Source organism: Syngnathus floridae, chromosome 2, assembly GCF_059516105.1.
Source record: "Syngnathus floridae isolate MCC-2025c chromosome 2, RoL_Sflo_1.0, whole genome shotgun sequence".
Lineage (NCBI taxonomy): Eukaryota > Metazoa > Chordata > Actinopteri > Syngnathiformes > Syngnathidae > Syngnathus > Syngnathus floridae.
The window spans coordinates 13,555,969-13,583,504 of record NC_142414.1 but is presented as its reverse complement, the minus strand read 5'-3'; the positions used below and the strand labels follow the sequence as shown (position 1 = coordinate 13,583,504).

The 27,536-nt window shown below is 43.4% G+C and overlaps 5 protein-coding genes and 1 long non-coding RNA gene across 7 annotated transcripts; 3 read left to right on the top strand and 3 right to left on the bottom strand.

Moving 5' to 3' along the window:
• The first annotated feature begins 769 nt into the window (after window positions 1–769).
• Window positions 770–3,638, top strand: LOC148401925 (ubiquitin-conjugating enzyme E2 variant 1-like). The gene is made up of 4 exons (XM_088361703.1): window positions 770–867; window positions 1,918–2,063; window positions 2,873–2,998; window positions 3,207–3,638. Exons 1-4 carry the CDS (start codon window positions 846–848, stop codon window positions 3,351–3,353), a joined length of 441 nt encoding a protein of 146 aa, XP_088217829.1. The 5' UTR covers window positions 770–845; the 3' UTR covers window positions 3,354–3,638.
• A 147-nt stretch (window positions 3,639–3,785) lies between these two features.
• On the top strand, window positions 3,786–9,460 carry slc52a3-1 (solute carrier family 52 member 3-1). Its single transcript, XM_088361663.1, has 5 exons — window positions 3,786–5,537; window positions 5,617–5,752; window positions 6,546–7,587; window positions 8,440–8,563; window positions 8,798–9,460. Exons 3-5 carry the CDS (start codon window positions 6,587–6,589, stop codon window positions 9,008–9,010), a joined length of 1,338 nt encoding a protein of 445 aa, XP_088217789.1. The 5' UTR covers window positions 3,786–5,537; window positions 5,617–5,752; window positions 6,546–6,586; the 3' UTR covers window positions 9,011–9,460.
• On the bottom strand, window positions 7,902–10,022 carry LOC148401923 (uncharacterized). The gene is made up of 3 exons (XR_015854365.1): window positions 9,915–10,022; window positions 8,402–8,985; window positions 7,902–8,312 (listed from the first exon to the last, which is right to left on the bottom strand). It is a non-coding gene; the product is annotated as an uncharacterized LOC148401923 (long non-coding RNA).
• On the top strand, window positions 9,607–11,109 carry mrps25 (mitochondrial ribosomal protein S25). The gene is made up of 4 exons (XM_088361693.1): window positions 9,607–9,853; window positions 9,943–10,049; window positions 10,354–10,441; window positions 10,639–11,109. Exons 1-4 carry the CDS (start codon window positions 9,720–9,722, stop codon window positions 10,826–10,828), a joined length of 519 nt encoding a protein of 172 aa, XP_088217819.1. The 5' UTR covers window positions 9,607–9,719; the 3' UTR covers window positions 10,829–11,109.
• rbsn (rabenosyn, RAB effector) lies at window positions 11,049–16,922 on the bottom strand. Its single transcript, XM_088361652.1, has 12 exons — window positions 16,787–16,922; window positions 15,636–15,883; window positions 15,371–15,505; window positions 15,203–15,303; window positions 15,080–15,125; window positions 14,848–15,009; window positions 14,433–14,680; window positions 14,206–14,276; window positions 14,015–14,101; window positions 13,834–13,936; window positions 13,533–13,637; window positions 11,049–13,450 (listed from the first exon to the last, which is right to left on the bottom strand). The coding sequence occupies exons 2-12, from the start codon at window positions 15,802–15,804 to the stop codon at window positions 12,425–12,427; spliced, it is 2,253 nt and encodes a 750-aa protein (XP_088217778.1). The 5' UTR covers window positions 15,805–15,883; window positions 16,787–16,922; the 3' UTR covers window positions 11,049–12,424.
• Window positions 16,923–18,863: 1,941 nt separating this feature from the next.
• Window positions 18,864–20,419, bottom strand: trh (thyrotropin-releasing hormone). Of its 2 annotated transcripts, none has more exons than XM_088361673.1 (3): window positions 20,165–20,419; window positions 19,859–20,069; window positions 18,864–19,475 (listed from the first exon to the last, which is right to left on the bottom strand). In XM_088361673.1, the coding sequence occupies exons 2-3, from the start codon at window positions 20,049–20,051 to the stop codon at window positions 18,949–18,951; spliced, it is 720 nt and encodes a 239-aa protein (XP_088217799.1). In that variant the 5' UTR covers window positions 20,052–20,069; window positions 20,165–20,419; the 3' UTR covers window positions 18,864–18,948. The 2 variants fall into 2 exon arrangements, with proteins under 2 accessions (XP_088217799.1, XP_088217807.1); XM_088361681.1 differs by having other exon boundaries at window positions 20,188–20,419.
• Between the last annotated feature and the right edge of the window lie 7,117 nt (window positions 20,420–27,536).

Genomic DNA, 27,536 nt, shown 5'->3' with positions numbered 1-27,536 from the left:
AATTGATTTAAACTGTTTCCCATTTTGGCCAATCAGGTGATACAACAGCGCATGAAATGAAATCGTAATGAATGATGATAATCTATAATAATCTTCCTCAAATATATTGCCTAGAATAAATAGGACATTTAGACCAGAGTCGTGGACATAGGGTTTCCACCTTGGATTTGTGAAAAACAGGGACATTTGAGTAAATTATTGCATTATTACCAGTTCAGACCTGGGCCCCACCGATTATCGTATAATCAACATCGGCCCAAATTTGGCCGATTATTTTTTGGTCTGCTCTGCTCCATACACGCTGTGCATGCTGGTGTCTTTACACTGTTTGTCCACTAAGTGAAACTGTGACTTCATTTAAACCTCAAGTGCTCTCAGAAACCTACCAGTTCGTCCAGTTTAGGTTTAAATGCATTGTTAAGGTTTTGTAGTTGTTCCATTTTACAGCAACAAGTACAAGACCAGACGTATTTATAAAATCACTCATAAATATATTTATTTTTATTTTAGATTATTTTCCAAAAGTCTCATGCTTTTACTTACTGTATTTATTCTAAAATCACTCATAAATATATTTATTTTCATTTTAGATAATTTCCCAAAAGTTTCATGCTTTTACTTACTGTATTTACTTTACATGTTTTTGTCCTCTCTCTTTCAACATTCAAACAAATACCAGAGGGCCAAGTATTGGAAACCGGTCAAATGTTAATCTGTTTTTGCATTCTTCTTTAGAAAAAAAAAAAAAAAAAAAAAAAAAGGACCCCCCCAAAAATGCGTGTGCGCGCCCGTGACGTATATAAGGGGGTTAAACGACGGGCGCGCTACCTTCAAGCACCATCGCCATGGCGCTCGCCGCCGGATCCGGTAAATACGTTATAACGGAATATACTTACCGCCAAGTTTTAAAACGCAGCCATTTGTTTATTTCTGTGCGAGTTGCGGATCACTACGGGAAGGTTAGCCATGGCCGAATGTGTCTTTAATATATAAATACACAAGCTGTTTTATAGGTGGAACCGCCAGCGATAATGCATTGAAAGCAATGAGCATTAGCTCAATATGCTAATTGCGATTTAAATCTACGACTGCTTACGAATTGACAGTATTTAGATTGTTTTTATTGCAGCCGAACAACTCACGACCAACGCGCACGTAACCTTATACCCGGTCCGTTTGGAAGTAGCCGAATGCATAGCCGTGGTTAGCTCAAAGGGCTTGGCTGTTAGCCTCTCAGCCAAAAAGCTCTTTGACGAATTGGCTTCTGAGCTCCAACCCTTACCGGTCAGCATTTGTTGGTGCCTTTGCAAGTTATGTCTTTGTAATTGCGTAGAAAAAGCGTTTTTGTTGACACAAAAGGGGAAGCGAAAAGAGGCAGGTGTGTTTTTCCCATTCTGGCTCTTGGTTTGTTATTTGCATGCAAGCTGCACCATCTCATCTCACCGCAGAGGCCAAATGATGCAGCACTCGTCAGAAGGACAAAATCTTCTTTAATAGCTTCTTCACAGATGCTCGGCTTCTTTCACTCATGTCAGAAATGAGAAATTTCTAACCAAAAATGCAAACTGGGTTTCGCATCACATGATGATCAGATGATGGGGCAGCATGTCTACAAAGAGATCCTGCTTGGTTCAGTGCGTGAGAAGAGGTGAAAGTTGTGGCAGGATGACGCACCTGCTCACCATGCCACAAGTGCATGACATGTCCTGGCCGCACTACTTTTAAGTTGCTCGGTGTGAACTTGCGTTTAAAACTTGTCAACCAATAGAAGAATAAGTTCTATAATTTGTTGACAAAATGAAATAATTAAGGAGATGATGATTCAATTGTACTGGTTTACCCCAATTTGGAAGTGACATCACACAAATTCTCATTAAGGCTATTCTGATTTGAAAAAATCGGTTGTTTTGTGTGCAGTTACTGTTCCACGCAATTTCCGGCTACTTGAAGAGCTCGAGGAAGGCCTGAAAGGTATCGGAGATGGAACCGTGAGCTGGGGTCTGGAAGATGAAGATGACGTGACCTTAACAAAGTGGCGAGGAGTCATCCTCGGCCCTCCTCGAGTAAGTGGCAACCATTTGAAACAAGGACTTGAACATGGACAAAAACAAACATGCTGCCAACAGAATCTGACTGAATTGTGACCCTTTAAACCCACACAGAAAACAAAATGAAATATGAGTTTGCCTTTTATATGCCTCATGGGAAGTTAGAAACCAGGATTAGATTAGTTTGGGAGTTTTCATTAGAGTTAGCATTCTGAGTCTTTTGTTTTTGGGGTTTGTTTGTTTCTTTTTAAAATGCTTTATTTTAGTGTAGGTTTTCTTATTTGTTGTATCACTTTAGTTTTTGGAATTCTATATTAATATCAAGTGTTTATTAAGTGCAAGATCACCATAACTAGCCATTGTATTCCTTTGTTCAGACAATGATGGTTCCACCTTCTTTCCTTTGTACAGCCAAACGGTAATACCGAAACAAATTAAGCCCAAAAGCTAAATGTGTCAAATTGATTGACAAAGGTCAAAATATATTTGGACTCATTATAGGTCGATTGATTAAAACATAATAAAAATGTGATTTAATTATTTTGAAAAGCTTGTTTTTTTTATTCTGTTTATTAAAAATGATTTTAGTCTTAGTCAATAACCCTTGTTATAATAACAATGTTTAACAAGAATGAGCCTCTGCAATAAGGAAAATGCACAACAATGTCCTGAAATAGTAAGTGAAGCTACATGGTGTTGACTAACAGAGCGTTGTAGTCATTATGTTTGATGGATTTGCTACTAAGGATTGCTAATCTTCATCTCATCTACGTAGTGTGGGACACGCACACACTCGCATACTCACCAAGCAACCTCTTCCACAGACAGCCTACGAAAACAGGATGTATAATCTGAAGATTGAATGTGGACCAGAATACCCAGAGAAACCGCCGTCTGTCAGATTTGTGACCAAGATCAACATGAGCTGCGTGCACACCTCCAACGGCGTGGTACGTAACACCTTATTAAATGCTCATTCACGTCTCAACTGTCAATTGACAATTTGACGTGTGCAGAGGCACAAGCAGATGCGCCTGATATGACACATTTAAACCATATAATAATGCCTTGCCTTCTTATGCCCCATCGCTTGCATTTGACAAAGCAATTAATCCAGTCTTGGGTTTCACATGGGTCTTTCTGTTTTTGATTTTGCAGGTTAACACGAGCGCGGTTCTTACATTGGCCAAGTGGCAGTCCTACTCCAGGATCAAGACTGTGCTGAATGAGCTGCGGCAGCTCATGCTCTCCAAGGAGAACATGAAGCTCCCTCAACCACCCGAGGGCCAGACCTATAGCAACTGAGCCCCCCTGCGCTTTGTTTGTCTCCATCTTTTCCTCCTCCCGTCTGTCGCATCCTTGTTTCTTGGCTAACTTCCCTACGTTCCATCAGTTGCAAGAATACAGGCGGAGCTGTAAACCAATGCAGACACACTCAGCGTGATCCACACACACGTCATTCCAGGCCATTTCCCTCTTCTCCCTAGGCCGGATCTTTTAGTTGTGGTCATTGGAATGCTGTACATCTTTTTTTATGATTTATGGAAAAAGGCAGATTGTACAGTAACATAAATGATGTAATCAAGCGTACCCCTTTGTGTTTTTTTTCTTTCTTGGAATGTAGAAAGGTGTAATGTGTGCATGCAGTGTACATAGAAGCTGATGAGTAGCTTTTTTTGCAGGCAATAAGGCGTGTACGTGACCTCTATATCTTGCGCGGGTAGTTGTCTGACTCGTTCTAATCATGCGCATGGCGGCCCGCTATATCTAATCACATCTGCTGTCAATGTGCCTAAATTGTGCTTGAAAGTAGAAACAATGACTCTGACCATTTGTGCAATTGTTTTTCACTTCTCTTTCATTAAATCACACTTTGTAGGCTTTGGTGTGGTTGCGAAACAGCATTTTGCTTAACCTGGTGGTCAGTTTCTGGTCAAGACTGATACGCCTAATATAGAAGAGAATGAGCATTTATTTTGACAGTAATGGCCAAATCCGGGCTTTACATCTGCAAAGAGGATGGCAGCAACACACACTATTTAAAAAAAAAAAAAAAAAAGTCTGCAGGTCTACCACAACAAGCAATGGGGCAGCGCAATAATGCAGCAAAATAAACACCAGTAGGTCCGGTATTAATGATCATTTTAAGAGTAACAATAAAGTCCGTTCCAGTAAATTAGTGCTACTATTTGCTTGTAACGCTCAAAAATGTCTTTTTTAAACTCTAAATATTATAATCCGCACATCTGACTACTCAAAATCGGTCTTGGCCCCATGTCAGGCCGTTTTTCTCAGTTGAGTAACCGAACAAAAGTTAAAAAGCTTTTATAGTAAAATTAGCAAGCAATGGTGATATACGTATGCAGTTAAAAGTGAAATGTAATGTTATTTTTTCATACGTATATATATTTTTGTTTAGCAGGTTTTAGAGTTGACGTAAAAGGGCGAGGCTGTTATCATTTTTCTGATAACATGTCACCAATAATAATGATAAAAATAGATTGCAAGTGTCATGGTGACTTATGCAACCATAAAAAACATTCAAAATTGAGAAACCTCCTTCAGAGCACAGATTTCTATAGGAAGGGCTAGATGGCTTAAGGCAGGGGTGTCAAACTCATTTTTGTCATGGGCCGCATTATAGTCATAGTTTCCCATGACTGTCAACCCAAATATGTATGAACGCCTCATATTATGTACAGTGTAAGCTACAAAACAAACTGACAAATCGTTTTCAAATCAGACTAGTGAAAACTTATAGTTTAAAAAGAAGATTTTAAAGAGTGAAGACAATTTTAGTAATGACATAAATTTAATGCAAATATGTCTTCACGGGCCATATAAAATGATGTGGTGGGCCGTATCTGGCCCCCAGGCCTTGGGTTTGACACCTGTGGCTTAATAGAGGACTGCTTTGGTGCACTGTCATTGGCTGTAAATTGGATGATTTACTCAATTCAATACTTGTAACTTGCTGAATTCTTAATGTATTTACAAACAGATTGATTTATTACAAATCTATTACAAACTCTGGTTCTGAGTCAGACTGAATGTTTAAATTGTTGTATGAGTCCAACAAACTTTCTGATGTTTCCCTGGCAAGACAAGCCATTTGAAAATCAGTTGTGTTGACTAATCTACTGTTATTTTAATATTTTTTTTTACAAGGATAACATTAAACTAGTCAGGAATACACTCTATACGTTGTTAATGTGGTAAATGATTATTCTTCCAGCAAACAAATATCTACATAGGTGTATCAAGGCCCATTTCCAGCAACCATCACTCCAGTATTTTAATGGTTAATGTTTGCTAATTTTGATAGAAGGCTAATGGATGATTAGAAAACCCTTGTGCAATTTGTTACTTCTCATGGAAAACACTTTTCCAGAGCAGATCACAGAGGAGTGGTTAGTCCCAGATTGACACTGTGGAGAACTCTGCCGAGTGTTTCACATATCACTCTGACTTGTGCCAGGTTACTCCAAGGTGACCCCGGCTAACTAACAAACACTTGCAAAATATCTGACCTGACCTAATTATGAGAGACGTCCTCTCTGTTATGCAGGAGTCACAGCTGAACTGGACTCTGACCCTGGAAATCATGTGATCGCCCCAACCCATTCATGTACCTGTCCACTCCACGTCTTTGCGTGATCACACAAAGTCGTCTCTGAAGCCTGCAGGGACGCCGAAGGCGACGTGTGAGTATTTTGGGTAATTGGGCACTGTTTATTTGCTTTCTTGAACGTGCCTCACTGGGGTGTGTTTCTATGAGTGGGACAACTATGGGGGGGGTTGTGGCCATCATCATGGAAGCGGCGGGTTCTGTGACCTGGCCCACATTGTTGAAGCTTCAGACTTCTGAGCAGACATCTTGACTTTCCTGATGGGCTTCATTTTTTTTTTTACAGCTGCAGTGACAATTAGAGTGAAACATTTGTGCTGTTTCCAACTTTCCATAGGAAGTTAAGTGGAGACATTTTAGAACCATTTAAAAAAAAAAAAAAAAAACCTGTTCATAGGAATGAGAAGAATTACTATAAGAATGAGAAGAATTTAGGGTATTTTTGACAGAAGTATTTTTAATACAACTTTTGTGTTCCCCGATAAAGTGGGGTTATTGTAAACCACGGTAACATTCTAAACTGTTTCTAAATTAACACTGCACTTAAATATGAAATAAATTCAAATAAGGATTTGGAAAATGTACTGCACATTAATTAAACATTGCACAAGAATAAAATGTTAAAAACAATAGTTTTTGTTCTCTTCAAATGGGACTAAAAATGTTCTTTGTTACGGATTATTCCGCTTAATTTATATTGCACAGAGAGAATATTAATTCAAAGTGTTTGGACTAGCCGGGTCGGACAGGCAAGTACAACTTATTGCAAAGAACATTTTTGACTTGAGTGCTGGTTTTAAGAGTTATAGAATGTTTTAAACAGGCAAGGTGCAATTCTCTTTGTTTACAGATGATTTTTTGTCTTCCAGGTGTGGCACAAAAGGAATTGCATTGTTTTTTTCAGGCCAGGATGGCACTTCTGGTCCACATGCTCGCCTGCGCCTTTGGCCTGGGCTCTTGGGTGGCCGTCAACGGCCTGTGGGTAGAGCTGCCGCTCATCGTCAACACTCTCCCTGAGGGCTGGGAGCTGCCCTCCTACCTGACTGTCCTCATCCAGATGGCCAACGTGGGACCTTTGTTCATCACGCTCATGCACAAAGCCTGCCCGGGCCGCCTGAATGAACGTGCCGTCATCTACGCCATCCTCTCCGTTGGCGTCCTGTCCTGCATCTTGCTCACCTTCTTCTGGGACCGAACCACTGTCGTGGCTGGCGCGTTGCACAGCACGGCCTTCTTCATCATCACATTCTTCCTCTCGCTAGTGGACTGCACCTCTTCTGTCACCTTCCTGCCTTTTATGATGCAGCTTCCAGCCGAGTACATCACCACCTACTTTATCGGGGAAGGGCTGAGCGGCTTTGTTCCCGGTGTCGTGGCTCTGGCCCAAGGTGTGGGCATGGCTAAATGTGTGAACTCTACTCAGGGGATAGAAGGAAACCGCACACGTGGGAACATGTGGGCCCTCCAGACAGAATATCTACCTGCCAATTTTTCCACTGAGGTGTTTTTCATCTTCCTGACAGCCATGATGTGCATAAGTCTGGCTGCTTTTGTCGGACTTAACAGGCTTCGTCTGCCATCTGATGAAAATTTGATGGAGGGCTCCGTGGCGTCGGTCTGCTCCGGCCTGGACAATCCTATGGCAGAGATTAATGGAAAAGATCGAAAATGGCAGTATAAGGAGGAGGGCCATATAGGGCCCCCACCCGCAGAGCCCAATCACTCTGTGTACCAGCTGACTTTCATCTACATCCTGGTGGTGTGGGTCAACGGCGCCACCAATGGCATGCTGCCCTCCGTGCAGACATACTCCTGCATGTCCTATGGAAACCTGGCCTATCACCTCTCGGCCGCTCTGGCTTCAGTGGCCAACCCAGTAGCGTGCACCGTTGCAATGTTCTTTCAAAACAGGTACCATTCGAGCACTCACACTGATGAATCACACTCAGTACATGCTGAAAGACTTCTGTATAAACAAATATAAATGTAAATATAATGATATAAATAAATATAGATATATTAACTTTTTACTGCTCAAAATATCAAAATAAGTGATATGTACCTTTATTCTTATTAGTATAAAAATATTTATCAATTTGAAAAAATATCACAATTATTTCCTCAGCAGGTGATTGAATTTGCCTTTAAAATACCATTACACCGAATTTGAAATTACACAGCCAAGACGTGCTTGTGAAACTATTTTGACAAATTTGGTACTCTGCATAAGACCGCTGTAATTTCTAAATGATAACGTGTGAGATTTGTTAAACGAAGGTTGAAGCTCATCTTGATTTTTTTTTCAGTTTTTATTTCAAATTCAGTGTGTAAATGCCAGGGCGGCACGGTGGGGCTCTGGTTAGCACGTCCGTCTCACAGTTCAGAGGGTGCGGGTTTGCTTCCACCTCCGGCTGTCCTTGTGTGGAGTTTGCATGTTCTCCCCGGAAACTCCGGTTTTCTCCCACATGCCAAAAACATGCTTGGTAGGCCGATTGAGTCCTCCAAATTGCCCCTAGGTCTGAGTGTGGATGGTTGTTTGTCTCTATGTGCTCTGCGATTGGCTGGCAACCGGTTCAGGGTGTCTCCCGCCTACTGCCTAATGACTACTGGGATAGGCTCTGGCACGTCTGCGAGTCCTGTGGGGACAAGCGATATAGAAGATGGATGGACGGATGGGTGTAAAAAATGATAAATGCCTAAATATGATAATTATGTGTAGACTCACTGCATGTGAGTGTAATTGCCGGTTCCTTGTGCTTTCAGGTCTCTTCTGTTTCTGGGTGTGCTGGCGCTGTTGGGGACAGGCTTTGGCAGCTATAACATGGCCATGGCCGCCATGAGCCCCTGTCCTTTACTTCAGGGCTCCATAGCAGGAGAAGTAATCATAGTGAGTGACACGCAAACATGTTGCGTAAACACTGTGTGACATCATATCTGTTGGCAGCCTTATCTAGGAAATGGCAACGATCCGTTTCTTAAAAAGCAATTCTGCTCATTTCCTAAGTGATTAGAGATTTTTACATTTGTTGTTTTATTTATGGAAACTTGCTTACAGCTGATTAGCATTAGGGGGCAAAAAATAACCATCCAAGTTCAATGTTGTCCATTTCACCTTCACCAGGTCCTCTCATGGCTCCTCTTCACTGGAACTTTGTCTTACGTCAAAGTGATGGTAGGCGTCATCCTGCGTGACCGCAGTCATAGTGCTCTTGTTTGGTGTGGTGCAGCAGCTCAAGCAGGGTCACTGGTGGGCTCTGTTGTCATGTTTCCACTGGTCAACGTCTTAATGCTCTTCAAGGCCGGGGACTTCTGCAACACCAAATGTCCAACCTGAGAACTATCATGTTGATTTATAGACTTGTTTGTGATGAGTATGGGTTTATTTATTTTGATCCAAAATGATAGGTTCCCGCATGCCCACAACCCCAGGGTAAGCGGATGGATGGATGGATGGATGGATGGATGGATGGATGGATGGATGGATGGATGGATGGATGGATGGATGGATGGATGGATGGATGGATGGATGGATGGATGGATGGATGAAAGCTGGGTACTGCACTGGTAGCATAATTGGATAATTGATATTTTAGCCATCATCGAATTTGACTTGATTTCTTTATAGTTAATAAAATGGCACAATCCAGAATTTTGACCTACTCTTTGTCTTATAACGCAAAGGATTTCACACATTCATTCTACACAACTAAATAATTTTATTTTGTTCAACTGTTCTTTTAAAGCTTGCATCACTTTTTTCATTATAAAACATTTGCACTGATACAAGCATGATGCAACTGTGTGGAATATCCCAAGCGAATAGAAAATTTAGTATTTGAGCTAGTGATTTTATTTTGCATGGTGTTCATGCCGGAAGTGATGGGGCGGAACCGTTGCGGGACTCCCGGTATAAAATGGCGACAACCTCTTGACAATCGCGCAGACTACGTCATCAAAACGCGCCGATTATTCTCGTACCACAGTCACGCAGTGTTAGTGAGCCAGCCAGCTTCAAATGCTAGTTTGTTGCAGAAGGTGTTAAAATGCCTATGAAAGGAAGATTTCCAATTAGGAGGACGCTGCAGTATCTCCAGAAAGGCGACATAATCTTTAAAAACCGAGTGAAGATCATGACGGTAAATTACAACACGCAGGGAGAGCTCAGCGACGGAGCAAGGTCAGGTCTAATTGAAAAAAACGTACATGAGTACTTAAGACATAAACCTGTCGATACTCACGCCTCTTGTTTTATTTTTTGCTCCGCAGGAAATTCGTGTTCTTCAACATTCCTCAAATTCAGTACAAAAACCCGTGGCTTCAAATAATGATGTTCAAAAACATGACGCCGTCGCCATTTTTGAAATTTTATTTGGGTTTGTAGTCTTGTCATGTCTGACAGCTAGTACTGTGTTTGCCAACTTATTGAGCCAAGTAATATGCTTGACCTTAGCAAAAAAATGTCACAGCACACCATCAAACTAAAATGTCCCAAAAATGGAATGCTTCGATTTTTGCTATCTAATGTTATGGTTCTGCCTTTCATTGCACGTGCCTCGCAGAGGTACAGCCATATGAATAAGAAAATTGGAGATAATTGATGGTCTTTCACAGCCCAATGGTTGGTAAACATTGCTGTATTTTCTATGAGAGCCAAGCTAATTGGTGTCTCTGGTCTAGATGATGGCGAGCAGGTGTTGGTGGATGTGGAAGGCAAGGACCACAAAGACATTGCAAAACACATCAGGACCATTTTGGGCAAATCCCAGTAAGTTGCAAGCAAAAGCTGTAATGATAACTTGCCTCGATGTCACATCTCATTACATGGTTTTGTTTTAGTGTGCCTACCTTCTGTTGTTCTTTTGAACCTTTTGATTGTGTCATTGAATTGACATACACCCAATTTGTTTGGATAGCGCATTAGTGATGAAGGGCTACGCATAGGTGACCTTGTTTGCTTCCCAGGACGGTGTTGGAGTTAGAGGCACAAGCAAAGATGCAGGCCTCCAACCCTGCCAATTTTGGCCCAAAGAAGTACTGTCTGCGGGAGTGCATCTGTGAGGTGGAGGGTCAGGTACCCTGTCCCAGCACCACACCATTGCCCAAAGAGATGACGGGAAAGTATCGTGCTCAGATGAGAGCGGCGCAGGAGTAAATGATGGAGAAGAGCAGACTTTTCCTTGTCACAAATATGTGAAGCGTTTGTATTTGATGTTGAAGAATCCGGAAAGATGCAAGGACATATGAGTGTGACCCTCATCAATACAGGACTTCCTGCAGAATGGATATTTCAAAACCTAAAGACAGAGGCCCGACTGGATTTGAAGCGCATCTTTTCTGACATCGTGTAGAACGAAATAATGATCACGCACACGTGAAATCAACATTTGACTTGTTTACTTGTGCTTGGATGTTAATAAACTGTCCAAAATGCAATATATCAAACTGTAAAATCGACACAAGTGTTAGCACGTGAAGAAAGTTAATCGCAGGGCTATAAAACATTTAGTGAGTGTTAATACTTGCTGGCATTCATTTTGCGTGCATGCGGCAGATGTGAAAAGCAGCAAGTCCTCACTGCTGAGCCAGAGGGAGGGACGTCATCACTGAACACCACATGCACCAATCGAGAATACACTGGGAGACGTTTACACAGCTGTCAGTCCATAAGTCAATATCAGCATAAGGTGCCTTTTAGGCTGTTTGTGACTGAGAATCTTTTAAATACTTGATACACACAGCAGTGACAGGTCAAAATGACATCTCCAATGAAAAAAAAATTTAAATAGAGGAAACCTTTTTGAAGATTTTTGTCATCACAATGGCATGCGTGCAAACATTTGGCGGCTCAGAGTTGACCAATTGCGACGAGGCCATCAAAAGGCATGTCATAGTGGTATTGACCCCTCCACACTCCATCATCTAAACTGCTCATTTTGCATCTTTAGGTGTCCAAAAGGAATGCTCATTCGGATGAAACGTGATACATTACTGGATCCAAATATCAACTTGTAGTGGCCATAATACAGTTCAGATGTGTAAGCTTTTCCCTCCCTGTGGGCTTGCAACAGGTTTTGACACCTTCTTGCAGAGCCAATCACACGCTGGTGGCTCATGCTTCACTTGCTCAAATATCAGTAGCAGAACAATTTAGCGAACCGCTTTTCCCATGAATGTGTCCTCCTGCGTGCTGTCTGCGTGGCCTTTTTCCTCTCACGCATAGCAAAGACGCGGCAGCAGGCGGAAGTGTGTCACTTCTTCTTTTCCTCCTTCAATCTGCAAATAATTGGCTGAGCAGACGAGTCGAAGCGCTGTGTGTTATTCATAATATTTTTGGGACGACTACTGCCACGTTGGGCTTATTAGGCAGCACTTAGTCCATATTCTTGGAGCTCAAGCTTCAGGTCCATGTACTAGTACGCTTTGTGGCCTCTCCAGTAAGAACACAGTGCACTGAGAGAACTGATGATTCGGATTCTAAACTGTGTTTGAGTACTACCGTTGGACTTTTGGCATACTTGTAGAGAAACCAATTACTAGTGCTGGAAAAAGTACGAACAGGCAGAGGAGAAACACATACTGGCGTTGTCCTATTAGTGTGCAAGAAATGTACATATTTCAAGTAGTAGCAAAAAAACATGAGTAGATTCTAATTGTGCAAAGAAAATCAGAGTACATGGTGCTTAAGACGGATGTTAAAGGATCTGGCGTTTGCACGTTCGGAAGCGCTTCCTTTGCCCGACTGGTGACTTCAACGCTTGCTTCTCTTCTGCTCCTGTAGGGCGCGCTGTAGCTCTCTCAGGTTCTCCGACAGCAGCTCCACTTCATCCAGCCGACCGCTGAGCTTGGCGTCGAAGATGTAGGCCCTGATGTTGTCGATCTGCTGCAGCAGCAGCTCCTCCTCGATCAAGTCCAAGTTGTCGTCGTCGCAGTCGAAGGGATTGGTGGAGGAGCCGGCGTTTGGGGTGTCTAAGAAGGGGTTGCCGCTGTCTGCGTTGTCATCACCCTTCTCATCGTCTTCCTGCTCCTCAAAGGGATTGCTGGGAACATGGTCAGCCCGTGCGTTGTCCTCCTCCTCATCGTCGTCGTCAAAAGGGTTGTATTCTTCCTTTCCGTTGGTCACTTTCCCGCGCTCCCTCTTGATGTCCTCGCAGAAGGGATTGGACGGGTCCTCCTCGATGGGAGTCGAGCCTTCTTCAAGGAACGGGTTGCTATGTCCGTCTCCGCTCGGGGGCGTAACCTGGCCACCTAAGCTTCTTAGTCTTGGAGGGGACTCCTCGTTCTGCTTTGCGGCGGAACATTCATCTCTTGGGCTTAAATCCTGAGAAGGGGCTGCGGGAACGCTGAGAGCTAGAGAGGTCTCGCAGGCGGGAAGCGTACGTTGGCTCTCCTCCCTCTCCCAGGCCTCCAGGCGGCGCAGTTCGCCCCGCTGCAGGTTCTCCTCGTCAGCCAGCTTCTGAGAGAGCGCAATGGCCAGGCTGGTCTGCTGCTGGTCGTATTCGTCCTGCAGCTGACGCAGGTTCTCCTCCAGCATGGCCACCTCGTCCGTCCTGTGTGCCTCACGCGCTTGCCGGAGGAACGAGCGGATGTTGTCAATCTGCTGCAGCAGGGGGTCTTCCAACGTGCTGCGCGGGTGGCCCGGGTCGGAGGAGGGCAACCAGCCCCCGGCTTTGGTCAGGCGATGTGCCCGGGGGGCCTGCGGCTGCTCTCCGTTGATATCGGCGGACGGACGGTTCCTTTCCAACTCCTGCCTCCTCTTCAGGACCTCCTGGGCAGCCTGTGAAGCAGGAAACTTGAAACTCAACAAAAAAAGATCTTGTTTTTTTAAAAAGGGAAGCCGCGTGGTTCCGGCATCTCACCAGCCTCTCTTGTTGGAGTTTCTTTTCTTGTTCTTGTTTTCTCTTTTCTTTCAGCTCTTCATACTTCTGCTTGGTTGGCAAGGACATAAGGCCGAGCAGCTTCTCCTACGATCGAGACGGAACACATGCTTGAATTTTCTTGCCAATGAAGCAAACAGAATAAACCAATGACTCATTCCTGCTCCTTCCAATTTAAAAGCTCTGACATGATAAAAATATTCCTTTTATAATGTCACAACGTTTTCCCTGTAAAAATGACAGTTTTGTTCCAGAGAACATGAGCTCCGAGGCTGCCATTCACCTGGACAAACAGCGTGGCTGTATAGCGCACCATCCTCTGCAGTTGCAGCGTCTTTGGATGCGGCGGCGGCTCATCTTTCATTCCCAAAGTCAGAATCTTCTTGCTGACAAAACAGCAAAGAGGGTCAGTCACGTTGATACTGAAGAAGACTTCCATTTTCAAATGGAGGACAGCCACTCACCTGAGAGCATCAATCAATTCATAGTATTTTTGTACTTCCAGTCGAAGCCCCCCCGCTGTCTCGAGATTGTAGGTCGTCTCTCCGGCGCTGAGGAAGAATGCGGTCGAAATCAAAGAATCAAGTTCACGTCGCAGCATGGTGAAATGTCAAGGGCATCTGCTAAAAAAGGAAACGTGCCTCAACGAACTTACTTGAGCGATTCGGCCATTCGGATGTATTCTGGGGCCTTCTCGTCCACCTTGTCCATGCATGCCCTCAGCCTCTAACAGAAAGACAACTATTTGGTAACATTACTGCCCCCTCTAGTGACGATTTCAATAACACTTGAAATTCCCGAAAAGAAAGCGACAAGCCCGCTTATGCCAATTGTTTTTGCAGCATTCCAAGTGCTGGCTTGCAGACCCCAGTTTGAACGAACCTCGTAAAGCTTGACTATATCAGGCACAAAATCTTTCTCGTCCAACTTGAGCTGACGCTTCAAGAGCGTTTCCATGCAGTGGCAACAGCAGCGAATCTTCTCGTCGTCCTTGTCGTCCAGCATGGACGTGATGCTGCTCAGGCTGCTCATGCTGCCTCTCCTGGAGCCCATCCCGCTGGGCGACTGGGACTGAGCGCGCCCGACGCCAGGGACACTCAGAGCTTCACGTGTGCCATTGATGAGCTTCTCTGTCAGTTCATGAACACACGAAAAAAGACAGAATCGCATTGTGTACATCTCATGACATTTTTTTTTTAATTTACAACTCCACCAAGAATTTTAAGCTACTCATGCAGCGCAGCTATAACCCATTGAAGCTGTACCTAATGTCAGGTCATGTCAGTGAGATACATACGAGCAAGAGGCAAGGGGACAAAGTCCATGCACTTCCTGCACATGATGGAGCCGCAGAGTCGACAGTGGTGCCGTCGGTTGCGAATGTTGAACTTGCTGCCGCAGTCGGGACAGAACGGGACATCGGAGTCGTTCACCCAAGACACCACCGACTTCTCGATGGCTGGGAAGGAGGACGTATATCAGGCGCATAAACATTCCCGCACGCAACGAGCTCGCCGTTTTGCACAAACCTCGGATTTTGGCCGCGTCCGAGTTGGTCCTGTCGAAGGACGTGAGCTGAAAGGGCATTTGACTTTTTCAGCACCAATACTGACGACGATGCAAATAGTTGTTATGCGATAGGTTGGACGCACCTTTTCCAGCCTGATGATGAGCTTGTTGACTTCGATGACGTAGTGATCTATCCTGGCGGCGCGTTGCTTCTTGAACATGTCCAAGTGACTTCTTGTTGCTCCTGAAAGACAGATTTTCTGTCAGCTGTAGTCAGCGTGCGCTTTCATCGCACACTTTTGCAGTCTCACCCAGCTCCTGAGGCTCCCACATGTATGGGTCCACTCCACCATAGTAGAAGGACTCATAACTACCACCGTCCCCTCTGTCGTCGCCATCTTTCTTCAACAGCTTGTCTTTGGCTTTCTTTGCCTTCTGGACCAAACCTACACATATGCGGAATTTTGAAAAAGGTAAACCTTTTTTTCAAATCATTTTTATTTATTTGATGACATCATTTGTTGGGAAATTAACTTCACACGGGGGGCGGGCTGGGCCGAGACCCTCGTGACTTACTTTTCAGTTGTCCTCTAACGTGGCGCTCCTCTCCAGAATGCTCATCTTCGTAGTGCTCTTGGAGTTGGTAGAAGGACTGCAGGTCCTTGAGGCAAAGCGGGCAAAGGAAGCCCTCCTTCACCTCGCCCGCCGCCTCCTCAAAAGGGCTCGGGTAGGAGCTAGCGGCCATGACGGAAGAGTTCCGGCACCGATCCTCGGGTCACGCCACCGGCGAGAGGAAAGCGGGCCATGTTTGTTCCTCCTTCAGCCTGCCATTTAAGCAAAAAGACAAGGTCAGTGTGTAGAAGTCTTTTTTTTTTTTTTTCCCATGTTATCTATTTCGCTGGCAATTAGTACGTTAGCATCTTTTGATTTGTTGGCCGCTCTATACATTGCAAAATTGTTATATTTAGGGATAGAGGAATTGCCGTTGAAGATGTCATTGGAGAAAAGCCCTAGATTTAACTTTTTCAGAACAATGGTTTTGATCTAGTGATCACTGATCGTTTATAATATTACGTGCCCTTGGGTGAAGACTTCCTGCTGAAGGTTTTGGCAATTGCATGAGGTTGGTTTAGACCCATTGACATGATGTAACACAGCTACAGTGAAAACTAGTACGTACTACATGTTATTAATGCTATTTCTACTATTTTTTTCTGACAAAGTACAACAGTTTCTTTTCATGTCTGCGGTCTTTTCCAAGGATTGCCCATGGCTTGGGTCACATACTTTATTTTGTTTCACAAAAAAACAACAACTGCGTTTCATTCAGTAAACTTTGTTTGATTTTAACCAATCAAACTGATCTTGATGTCACTACTAAAATGCTTATGTAATGCTTTTTCCAGGCTAAATTATTTTAGCATGAAACAATTTAGCTAATTATGATACTGAAACCGAGTGAAACAACTTCGCTAAAAAAATGAACCCGTCGTCTAATAATTTCACTCTATTGCAACCAAAACTGGGCTGACCCAAGGTAAACGACACGGCCACATTAAAATTTAGTCGAAATATTGCCGATGTTGGTTGTGTGGCTGCAGCAATGCTAGCTTGGGGATGCTAAACGCGGCTACTTTAGCTCCTCGCCCTCGCAGAAGAAAAAGCGAACGACGTCGTCGCCTCACTACCACAGCAGTCTTCGTCACTCGGTGCTGTTCCATACTTACATTTCAAGCGGACAAGTGTTTGACATCTGGACAACATCAGATGGCCTGAAGCGAAACTCCAGCCTGCTTGGTCATGTGACACGCAGGTCAGGAGGTCAATACGGAAAGTCAGCAGGGACAAATCACAAGCGCCGACCAAAGCGGCAAAATCAAATCCACTCTTTGAGGGCGTTTAAAACTTCCTCATGTAATGTCACCATTTCTATGAAGAAATAAGCATTCACTGAGTAAAATATATTGCCTGAGATATTAAGTACAGATGTAGTAAAAAAAACCTAGAATTTTTCTTCCAATTTTTCAAGATTTTGAATAGCTCTAATTGCTTTGCTCTGGTATTTCCTCCTTGATAACCAAGTGCTGTGCACAAATAATCCCTCATTTACATGTGTGCAACTGAGGCCAGTAAAAAAAAAAAAAAATTACATGACCATGCTGATTGCATTAGAAAGACATGGGTGGCATTGTTTGGGTCTGGGGAGACCGTCTGTTAAAATGGTACGATTGTAATTGAGTAGCCTGTTTCGACAGCAGATTAGCAGTCCTCTTTGTTCTCTTGTACAAAAAAAATCTTTCACCTTTTACTAAATACGTCTGTGGAAAAGAAGTTGCAGAGATTATGAAAATGTTGATGCTCAGCATGAGCAGAGCATTCTATTCCACAGAAAGAAATTGTTCATCTTGAAGTCTCACAGTGTGACTTTAATGGGTTGCTTGACAATAAAAGTTGACCTTAGTTCAGAGGAATTTAACCTCAGATCTATTTGGATTGACAGCTATTAAATTAATTAATTGGCTGATGCACAGCATCATGCAAGTTTTGTATCAAATAACATACGTTTTAGTGATTATTTCATACATATATGGTGTCTCATAATTGCATTCATGACTTTTACTGAGTTCTACTAATCCAATCAAAATCAAGGCATTTTATTTGCTGAGAAAAATCCCGGCTCTTCCAATTGCCCAGCACGCCATTGCCGTCGCTGTCCGTCTTCTATGGTTGTCATCACTTTCACTGGTGCTCTTCAGTGAGACAGAACTTAAAACTGGCCGACCCTACCCTCCCCCAAAGAGAAAGAAAGAGAAAGCAAAGAAAATAAGCCAGAAAACAAAATTATAACATTTGTGGTGTTGATCTTTTTAAGATGCTTAAAAAAACCTTGATTTGTTGACATGCTGTATGATGCCACGCTAGATGACAACAAGCAGCATTAAAAGCATTTCATTTTGGAGATTCTTGGAGATAGCTTGAATAGAAACATAGCATTTATAATGGGAAAAGTTCTACTGGAATGTTCTGTGCATTCCTCAACAGGAAACATTTGTGTTTGCAGGTAAGCTATCCTTAAAAGTGTTGGGTTAAAAATTGGACCTACCCAGGGTTGTTTTGCAAAATATACAAAAATATTTTGGGGGGTTGGTTCGTGCAAAATGTGTGTCGGTCCAATTTTTTGTTATTTTTGACCCAGCGGAGTGTACTTGCGTCGTCTTTACCGTCCGATGGCTCATTTGCATATTGATCTGCGTCGCTGCTTACCAGGCTGGAGGTGGAACGACGTTATGCGACACTCCCCATGTGCGCTAAATGCTCTCAATATTTTTTTCTCATGCAGTGTCACACTTTCACACAAAGTTGGCTGACTTGCAAGTTTGTGAAACATTGTCAAGCTCGCTGCATTCAACGTGTTTATTGTTTTAACAGAACATTGGTGAATATCGAATTCAACTTAAAACACGCATACGTGGCCATTGCAGTTCAAATAAATGAGACAAATTATATTTGCGTTATATTTCTATTCAGTGACGTGAAAGAAAATCAATAACAATTAGCAAAGGCTTGTCCTTGGCATAGATTTCAATGTGGTCACTATCGTCGATTTGGATCAATTACGTTGGCACAGTGCTAATATTTGCTGTCCATTTAATTGACGATGGCAGCAACACCAAATGAATAATCACGCATCCACCACTGGCTCCTCATTTTATAGTTCGTACATTTACGCAACATGTTGACTACAGTACATTAAATAAATAAATTAAATGTGTACGTCAAAAACAACCACAAGAGGAAAAGTGGTAGATTTTTTAGTACATTTTAATTGTTAGTTTGTAGGTCTACACAATGTTTAATTGACAATACAGTATATGGAACTACAACGAATCTACTGTCCATCCTCGGGAGCAAACCTTTTGCCTGGGTGTTGTCTCTTCTCCTCGGCATGTTTCATATCGCTGATGTCGTCTAAAAAGTCGAGCAACAGGTTGGCCTTGGCACATCTCACAGAGTCCGAGAGGTCTTCACAAGGACTGATCGTGGCCAATCCTGGATGATCCAAAAAACGTTTGCCGGGATGCTGGCGCCTGTGCAACTCCGGGAGGTGAACCTCCTCCTCAGCGTCGTCATCCTCCTCGTCCGGCTGCCGCTTACCGGGATGCGGCCGCCGGCTCCTCGGGATCACCACGTAGCGCTTGCCCGGGTGCTGCCGTTTGGAAAGTTCACCTTGGACGACTATCACGGGAGCGTCCGAAAGGCGTCCATGAGTTGTGGAGCGCTTTCCGGGGTGCTGTCTCCTTTCAACATCCGAATACTCTTCATCACCGACGTCAGCCTCTTCGTCCACATCCTCGCTGTACCTCTTGCCCGGATGTTGCCGCTTTGTGAGCCACGCTGGCTGAGAGGAGAGACCACCTGGAGGAGGAAAATTGGAGTCACTTTTCGGTCCAGCTGGGTCGTGCGTAATTGCGCGTTTTGTGCGTAATTTACCTTTTAACAGAGGAGACTGTCATTTAAAGGTTGCAAGATAAATCGCATACAATTTGATGACATTTTCAAATATGTATCATCTAATATGGTACATACAGATGATACTTTTATGCTGTTCAAAACAATATAACTGTGGATGGAAGCCAAGTATAATATTCTCTTTTCCGTCAGCACCAATTATTATTAGAATTGGATGCACATTTATAGCTAGGTTAATCATATTTTTATATTTCTTAAGCATATTCCACTTTAATATTTCTATTCTATTCTGTTCTATTCTATTCTATTGTGTTTTATGGTTAGCTCACCGTCATTGTCGTCTTCTGCTTGCATCTTTCTCAGGATGGAACGCAGCAGGAGGCTCTCGGCTCTGTGTAGGAGGAGGTCGTCCATGCTCCTCGGGTCCGGGTCCTCCTCGGCAGAGATGCTCTGTGCTCTGCACGCCATCATCAAGTTGCAGATCAGGAAGGAAGTCAGGAAGAACAGGCATGTCGACTTCATGATGTCTCACTTGGATGCCTGTTATTGCATAGTCGAGGCAAGATAACAAGTTGTTCAAAGATCTTCCACTGGGAATATAAAAAAAATGTTTTTGTCCAGAAATAGGCTATTACCTGTTAGGGAAACGGAAGCTCACCTGACTTCACCTCAGTGCCTTTGAAGTGGTCAGTTGCAAAGGTGGATGATGCTTGCTGGCAGCTTCCAACAGTGGTGCTCGCTGAGCCGTATATGGCCAACTTTGAGTGAGCACGCAACATTGCGCTCGTGCTTTATACCGGATGCTCTCTGTCCACGTCACACTCACGCTCGAGTCTTCTTTTGGTCCCGTTGGTCCCCGTTGATGTCATCAAGCCGTGCGCAAGTGTGTGTCCTCAAGGGGGCATCGACGAATGGAGCCATTGAAAATTCAGGCAGTCAAATGGGGCATGATGCAAATAGCAGCAGAAGACTGTGTTCAGGTAGAGGCAGTGCTCACTCAAATATGTGCAAATTAGGAATTATGTATCAGGGGGTGGTGGGATCGTGAGGCACTGAAATGCCATGGATAGAATGCAACCCCCAATTTGAATGCCCAGAGCCTTGCTTGATTGTGCCGCCTAATCCTTCCCTCCTCTTCCAACCGGGCTCTGAGTTGAACAGACGATTACATTTTCTTCCAGTGATATAAAGTACGGAGGTGCTATAGAGAGTACCTGTCAAAATCCATAATGAACTTCCCTAGTTCATTATCTTGGAGCGACACCAATTTCTGGAGGGTTCTGGCTTGGAACCTCACCTCACACCTCCTTTGTGGACTTTGCATGTTCTCACCATGCCAGCATGGCCTTTTGTGATTAGAAGTGGATTTACGAGAAATGGCTCTTGGAAGTCAGATAAGCTTTTAAGAAAATTATATATACATTTCTGTATATACAAATACACAATCTTGAGTGAATGGTTGTCAAAAGTTTCCTGCAGAAATTAGACTTGAACTCCATTGATACGCTACACGGTCAAAGTCTTCGACGGTGACAGCAGAGGCTTGTACAAAGAGGACAAACACACAACAAGAAGACAGATGAGACAAGTGACACGGCAGCTACGTCCTCCGTGCTGACAATGGCCTGGTGGTGGGATCACAGAAGCAGAGCTTGAGTGACACCATAAAGTCACCGCAAAGTCAAAATAAAAGTGACTCACACTTAACACGCTGCAGAGAAGAGTGTTAACCAGCCTGAGAAACTGAAAGAAAAAAAACTAGCTCAATATAAGACCTTCCTTTTTTACATCTTCGTCGGTGAGTGGGGGATGTGTAGTTCATCAAGCCCGTCAATCTAAAAGGATCGTGGAATCAGAATCAGAAGTGATTCTCCATACAGATCATAAATAGCTAGTCACACTCTGCTTGTGAGAGACACAATCAAGGAAGTCTTTGATTCGAACTCCTAATGGCCACCCTCTTAAGAGTTTCAAAAAAGCCAAGTGGTGCATGGGCATGTCTCTTTGCCGCTTAAAAGGTGGCAGAGCACAAATTGATGCATGAAATAGAAAAGAACCACAGACAATGAACACATATTATGAGACGGTGAATGTTTTTGCGACTGCTTGCACCCTTGAACGAACCCTGACGAAAAATCAACATTCAGGCCTTATCAGTGAGATACGGGCTTAAGAGTTCTGATGAGGGCTGGAGTCAAAACTGTCCGCTAGGTCAAAAATGCCTGAAAAAAAAAAGAAATGTATCCAAAAATCAAGATGAAGCAAAAATGTGCCCACAATTGGTAAATAGTTTTAAAATATATATATATTTTCAGATTGCTTTGTCATACTTGGAAAGACCATCTTGGCTCTCAGCGAGACCACAAAGGATTCCTTCCATGGCAGGTGGTCGTACTCACAAGAAAACAATCGTCGCCAGAAAACAATAGTGCTCATTCCTGTATCGGTGCTAATAACATTGGCAGACCTGAAAGCAAACAAAAAGCCTTTGCTCAAGACTATAGTTCGACAGCTTTGTCTTTGGCAACATTTGTTATTCCCAAACCGTCGACTTTCCATCTGGATTGAACTCGTATTGTATCACGGACGGTAGGATCCGATAAATCTTTACTCTCCCGGGATGACCAAGCAGTCGTTTACAGTAAAGAGCAGCACTGACGGGCTCATCAGTCGCACCAATTGAATTGGCCACAAACAAAGATAAAGATTCAAAGTGTTTCTGCCATGTTTGAGGAATTTTGACAGGGCTTGACTTTTGTTTACCTCCAAAATGGAGAATTGAACAGAGCTTGAAATGAGATAGATGAGCTCATGAGGTCATTTTTCTTCAAACCAAATAGCATAAAGATCAAATTAATGAACGACAATGAGATCAGATCAAGGCTGTTTGTTGTCTCCCATAACCTTCTGGTCAGAGTTCCATATTGTTGCTATTCATTTGCAAGCACTGGAATTCTTTGGAGCCAAGCATCCCATCATTTTGATTCTCACAATTATTCACTAATACATACATAGAAATGTTCCTACTCTGCCTGCAAGGTGAATTTTCTTCCTAGCACCACAGAACATGTCCCAGTTACCTTCTCAAGGGTTATCTGCTTTAAAATTGCAAGAGATGACTCCAAAACTTTCATAACTTTCTCACACTTTTATGCCAGGCGTGCTTTTGTGGTGGAGCAACCCTGAATTGTTGGACTTGGCATTCATTATTTACCACACGTCATGATATATATATTTTTTTTATCACAGTCTTTTATAACACTGATTTCAAGCTAGAGCATAGTAGTAGTAGTGGACACACACACACACACAGCATGCTTCTCCCCATCTATGCATGATGCAATTATTTTCAAGTGGCCAAAGTTCAAATGTGACACTAAAAATAAATCATGCTTCTGTCCCAAAGAAAGGCTTCGGTATTGCCGCCTCCTTCATCATTTTTATTCTCCATTTCTGTGAATAAGGCTTTTGGCCCTAAGGACACGTGAATGGTTTTCTCCAGTTGATGTAATTTGACTTTCCTAGATAATAGCTTTGTGATTAGGTTCAGTCAAAGACTAACACTCTGCTGCACACACCCATCGAGATTGATTCTCAGTCTATAGTCAAAACACTAATGGGCTTTTGGAGTGCAGAGTTGAGATGATGGCCGAGCTCCATCCTAAAAGTGGTTTGAACGAATCAATGGAATGGAAGAATTATAAGGAATCGCCAGATTTACATTTAGCTTGCCAGTTTCATTGCTCTGCAGCGTGCAATATGCCCACACTCGCAAATGGCTAAAGTGCTTTGGCTCCCGTGACTCTGGCTCCCAAGCCTCCCCAGCCTCCTGTCAGTCAGATGTCAATGAAGCGCCACCCCGGCCTTCCTGCCTTCAGTGCATGGAGGCACGATGGAGTCCGTGACAGGCAGGGTGACTCACCAGACCTTGGAGGATTCTTCACAACACTGGATAAAAATGCGACACCATGGACCGGCCAGCACCACGTCGAAAACTATTTACATTCACATTTATTTCCGATGGTGAATTTGCGGACTTCAGTTAACAGACTGACCATGTTTATGAAACATGGAAGGAAACCCAAGCACTTGTTTTGGGACCAGATCGAACTTCTTGTGCTTCTTATGTGACTTTTTTTACCAAATATTTGCTCTGAAATGTTGGGTTGGTGTCACAATGGATGCTCAGGGCGTTGTCATGGTGACGCAGCTACATCAGTAACCGACTGAGACAACTTATAGACGCGCTGATTTATTTTCTCGCACACCCTCAAGGTATAATTTGTGACATCAGTCCCGGAATTTATGACAGACCTATATATCCCCTCGACTTTAGCTCGTGGCTAAGCTTGCTAAAAACTATCCACTGCATGTGAAGGCAAGTGAATGAGTCTTGATACTTCTGTCGGGTGCTGACACCTTTTATTTAGAAGAGAAGATATTATTTAAGATATATTTTTCTGTCCTGTAAAACAGAATCATTAATCGAGGTTCGTTGTCAGATGCTTGTTTGCTTGCATGCACTGTAACAGATACTTTAATTAACAGACTTTCCTGACAACAGCCACATCCTTGGTATGACTTTACATGAAGTACAGGGCTCCGGTTAAAGGGCCAGAAAATGTCACATTGTTTGGAGTCGGTCGGTCGGCAGTCGGCCATCTGCAGGAGAGAATTGAAGTGTTAAAGGTAGGATGACTGCTTGTTATTCTGTGTGTGACGGCTGTGGACTGCGGCCCGTAATGGAGGGGAGACCGTATCAGGCACACTCGACATGGAGGTGGCGGAACTTGCAGAAGAACTCCACTGAGTCCTCTCCGTCTGTAATCAGTCGAGTGAGAGGCCAGTCACATCTTCCTTCTTGCTCCATTGAAACAAGCCATCTTTTTTTTTTTTACTTCCCTTTTCCTCTCATGGCACATTCTCATTTTGGGATTCAATGTTCAAAGCTTTTATTTTTTTCTAAAGTGGATTAAGCGATGGTAGAAATCATTTCTTTGTTTCTCACCATGAAGCTTTGCCGACTGTAAGGGGCTTGGAACTTGGGGGGGGGCAAGCTCAAGCACTGGGCACAAAATATTTGAGACTTAAATTACACACACACACACACACACACACACAGACACACACACAAGTTTGGATACGGTTACTCTTTCTGCCGTAAATGGAACAATTACTGGGTGACACTGCTGTCAGAGGAAAAGGTCAGAGAAGGTTTTCATAGATTTGGATGTGTTTGTTTCAACAACACAGACACAACTTGCACATCTTCTGCCTTGGTCATGCCTTGTGCATGCATGCCTTGCATGTGCCACGAGAATTACATTCTAGCCTTCCATATAAACTCATTAGATTATATCGTTATAGACTGCACACACTTGTCAAAACACAAGCCTTTGTCTTGTTCTGTTTTTTTTTTTTTTCGTACGCAAAGCCGTGAAGACAAATGGCATGACTAACAATTCGTTTTATGTTTTAGCACTGAGGTTGGTGGCAGTGTGTAAGTAAGGAAGTTATATGTGAGGATTCTTTAAAAAGCTTTTAATTGCTATCACCTTTAGGTCGTGAAAAACGCTTCTGTCAGGGCACAAGAGCGGGATTTTAATAAGACTCAGGCAACCCAGCAGAAAGCGAGTGCATGTCATTGGCATAGCGTTGGCCGGCCACTTACCGTATCTTCCTTCTTGCTGCTCATTTCCTTTCTCGGAGTGGCAAGTTTATGTTTGAAGCAAAACAAGCTTTCCGACAGTTGGACATTTGTTTTGGATGTTTGTAACTTGTCAGACTAGCGGAGCCGAGCCAAAGGTTAATCTTCCGCCAAACTTTGTAAAACGAGAAGGCAATTCATTTGGCTGTTGAGCTGTCAACATCAATTACGTGCGGCATCCGCTCAAAGAAAGTCTTGCACCTAATTGTAGCACCTTGGCAATAAAATGAATTCAACAGTGCTTGGAATCATCCATTCGGATTGACACTAAGGTTCATTATATTGGTTTTATGCCAGATGGCTGACTCTTGTTCCTCTGCAACTGCTCTCATTAAATTATATCCAATCAATACGGCTTGCTACTGCGTGGAACTCCAACCTCACTTTGCAGCCAGTTCAAACCGGTCGGGAAGCACCAACTACAAAACACCAGAAATTGTAAAGGACACATCGTGGTTGAATCTACTGCAAGGTATAATGCCATTCAGGAATGATGTCTGTTTTGGTGGCGTGAAAATCTCACGTTTATCCCATCGAAATATTTCAACGAGGAGTTTTTTCATGCGACTCCCTCGTATTGACATGAAATTTGACTTGTTGCTGGATTTACGCTGAGTCAGCAAGTATTGACATGACACTCTGCCACACTCTCTTGATTACTGGGCACCCAGGGAAGCTTCCATCCTGAATGTCTAAGGCTGTACAATTTGTCTCCGAGTATTTTCAACGTACTATGCACACAGCACAGCAGCAGATGACATGACTTGTCATTATATGTACCTTGTTCCATGTACAAAATGGGTGGTACCCTTTCTTAAGGAATAGTTGATCCAAATGCCTGAACCAATATCCTTTAATAAAAAAAAAATATTTTGTCAACATAGGCTTACCTATGTTAATCGTGTGCACGTACATGCTCGCACGCACGCATTCATATTTCTTGTGACGGATGCATATTCAGCCTGATGAAGCCGGTCTCGACCAGAAAGAAAATAAAATGAAGTGCCCACCTCTGAAGTACACGTGTGCCGTTGGTCACCCGAGGACTAATAGGTGATGGTCTTGGCGCCACCCCGCTGTCAACAAGTGAGTCACCCTGGTGAAATAAGTAGCAAATGAAATTGGATTGGAAACCCTCAAACATCAATGCAAAGTGTCGAAGGTGAAATGTGTTTGCCAGCTCCTGATGAAATTGCCTCTCTGCTTGACTTCATAATTCTGCAGTCCTTCTCAATGAACGCGAATCCACAGCCTTGTGGCTAATGCTCTCAATTAGCAGGCTGATCATTTTTCGAAGATGACCATAGCAACACTTGAGGGTTTCTTGCATGCTCAGACCCCAAAAGGAATGTGTTTATTTGACCTTTTCCGCATTTTTAGATGCAGCGCTGTGATATGATGCGTACTTCACACCTTAAACTTTTTATTGTCAAGAAGGAAAAGGCACCATAGGACAGGAAAACAAAGTTTTATGTTGCTAAGCGAGACAAAGATAGTTTTTTTTTCTGCGCATGTGAGAGAAGAGCAGGTCGACACGCTTTCCGAAGCAGGCCCAGCATAGGAGCCCCAAGCTGACAGAGGATCGATGGCTGCTCGCTCGCTTCTGCTTACGTCTTCCAAGCTCTTCATTAGTAGCCAGAAGGCTCTAATTGCTGAGGGCCACTGAGATCCAGCATCCTCAGAGAAAGGGTCATCGGCATCAGCCCCTCACACTAATGCTTTCCATTATCTGTTGTGCCGGACAAAAACAGCCTGCCCGACCGGCGTTTGCATTGCATTTCAGTGCTTGGCCATTTTTGACTAACAGGTGAGGAGGTCTGATTGGCCCAGCAACATTTTGTGCACTTGTTGACAGCTCACCGTTTTGGCACACGCTAAAGAGGTATTTTGTTGGGCTACGGGATATTTTGGGTGTGATTTTTCCAAAACAGATTTCTGCAAAAATACTGTCGTCACCAATCAGCACAGAGAGAGGTCTTCATTCGCTGATGACTTGTACTTGATCTAATTTCATCCCTTGATTAATATAATAGGACCTTTTAAATCAGTAATCAAACAGATTTTCAATGTGGCAACAATAATTTGAAGGGTCAATTACAATCTATAACAGCCTAATCTGATTTCTACAGGAAGTGCAAACTGCCAAAGACCTGCAGGAGGCGGACAGCAAACTAGATGTCGAACACACAGGTGTTAAACTCTAGTTACGAGGGCCAGATCTGGCCAACCACACAATTTTGTGTGACCGCAATAGCAACTCATGTCTCAAAGTCCTTGACCATTGCTAATATGTGTACCAA

What these genes read in the sequence shown, in the direction of transcription:
- LOC148401925 (XM_088361703.1), top strand. Translation starts at nt 846, where the DNA reads ATGGCGCTCGCCGCCGGATCCG. An exon ending in GGCGCTCGCCGCCGGATCCG is followed by an intron (nt 868 to 1,917) that starts GTAAATACGTTA and finishes TTTTGTGTGCAG; the next exon opens with TTACTGTTCCACGCAATTTC. An exon ending in TCATCCTCGGCCCTCCTCGA is followed by an intron (nt 2,064 to 2,872) that starts GTAAGTGGCAAC and finishes CCTCTTCCACAG; the next exon opens with ACAGCCTACGAAAACAGGAT.
- slc52a3-1 (XM_088361663.1), top strand. Translation starts at nt 6,587, where the DNA reads ATGGCACTTCTGGTCCACATGCTCGCCTGCGCCTTTGGCCTGGGCTCT. An exon ending in GCAATGTTCTTTCAAAACAG is followed by an intron (nt 7,588 to 8,439) that starts GTACCATTCGAG and finishes TTGTGCTTTCAG; the next exon opens with GTCTCTTCTGTTTCTGGGTG. An exon ending in TAGCAGGAGAAGTAATCATA is followed by an intron (nt 8,564 to 8,797) that starts GTGAGTGACACG and finishes CACCTTCACCAG; the next exon opens with GTCCTCTCATGGCTCCTCTT.
- mrps25 (XM_088361693.1), top strand. Translation starts at nt 9,720, where the DNA reads ATGCCTATGAAAGGAAGATTTCCAATTAGGAGGACGCTGCAGTATCTC. An exon ending in ATTTTTGAAATTTTATTTGG is followed by an intron (nt 10,050 to 10,353) that starts GTTTGTAGTCTT and finishes TCTCTGGTCTAG; the next exon opens with ATGATGGCGAGCAGGTGTTG. An exon ending in ACCATTTTGGGCAAATCCCA is followed by an intron (nt 10,442 to 10,638) that starts GTAAGTTGCAAG and finishes TTTGCTTCCCAG; the next exon opens with GACGGTGTTGGAGTTAGAGG.
- rbsn (XM_088361652.1), bottom strand. Translation starts at nt 15,804, where the DNA reads ATGGCCGCTAGCTCCTACCCGAGCCCTTTTGAGGAGGCGGCGGGCGAG. An exon ending in TCATCATCAGGCTGGAAAAG is followed by an intron (nt 15,126 to 15,202) that starts GTGCGTCCAACC and finishes ATGCCCTTTCAG; the next exon opens with CTCACGTCCTTCGACAGGAC. An exon ending in GGACGCGGCCAAAATCCGAG is followed by an intron (nt 15,010 to 15,079) that starts GTTTGTGCAAAA and finishes CCTCCTTCCCAG; the next exon opens with CCATCGAGAAGTCGGTGGTG.
- trh (XM_088361673.1), bottom strand. Translation starts at nt 20,051, where the DNA reads ATGAAGTCGACATGCCTGTTCTTCCTGACTTCCTTCCTGATCTGCAAC. An exon ending in AGCAGAAGACGACAATGACG is followed by an intron (nt 19,476 to 19,858) that starts GTGAGCTAACCA and finishes TTCCTCCTCCAG; the next exon opens with GTGGTCTCTCCTCTCAGCCA.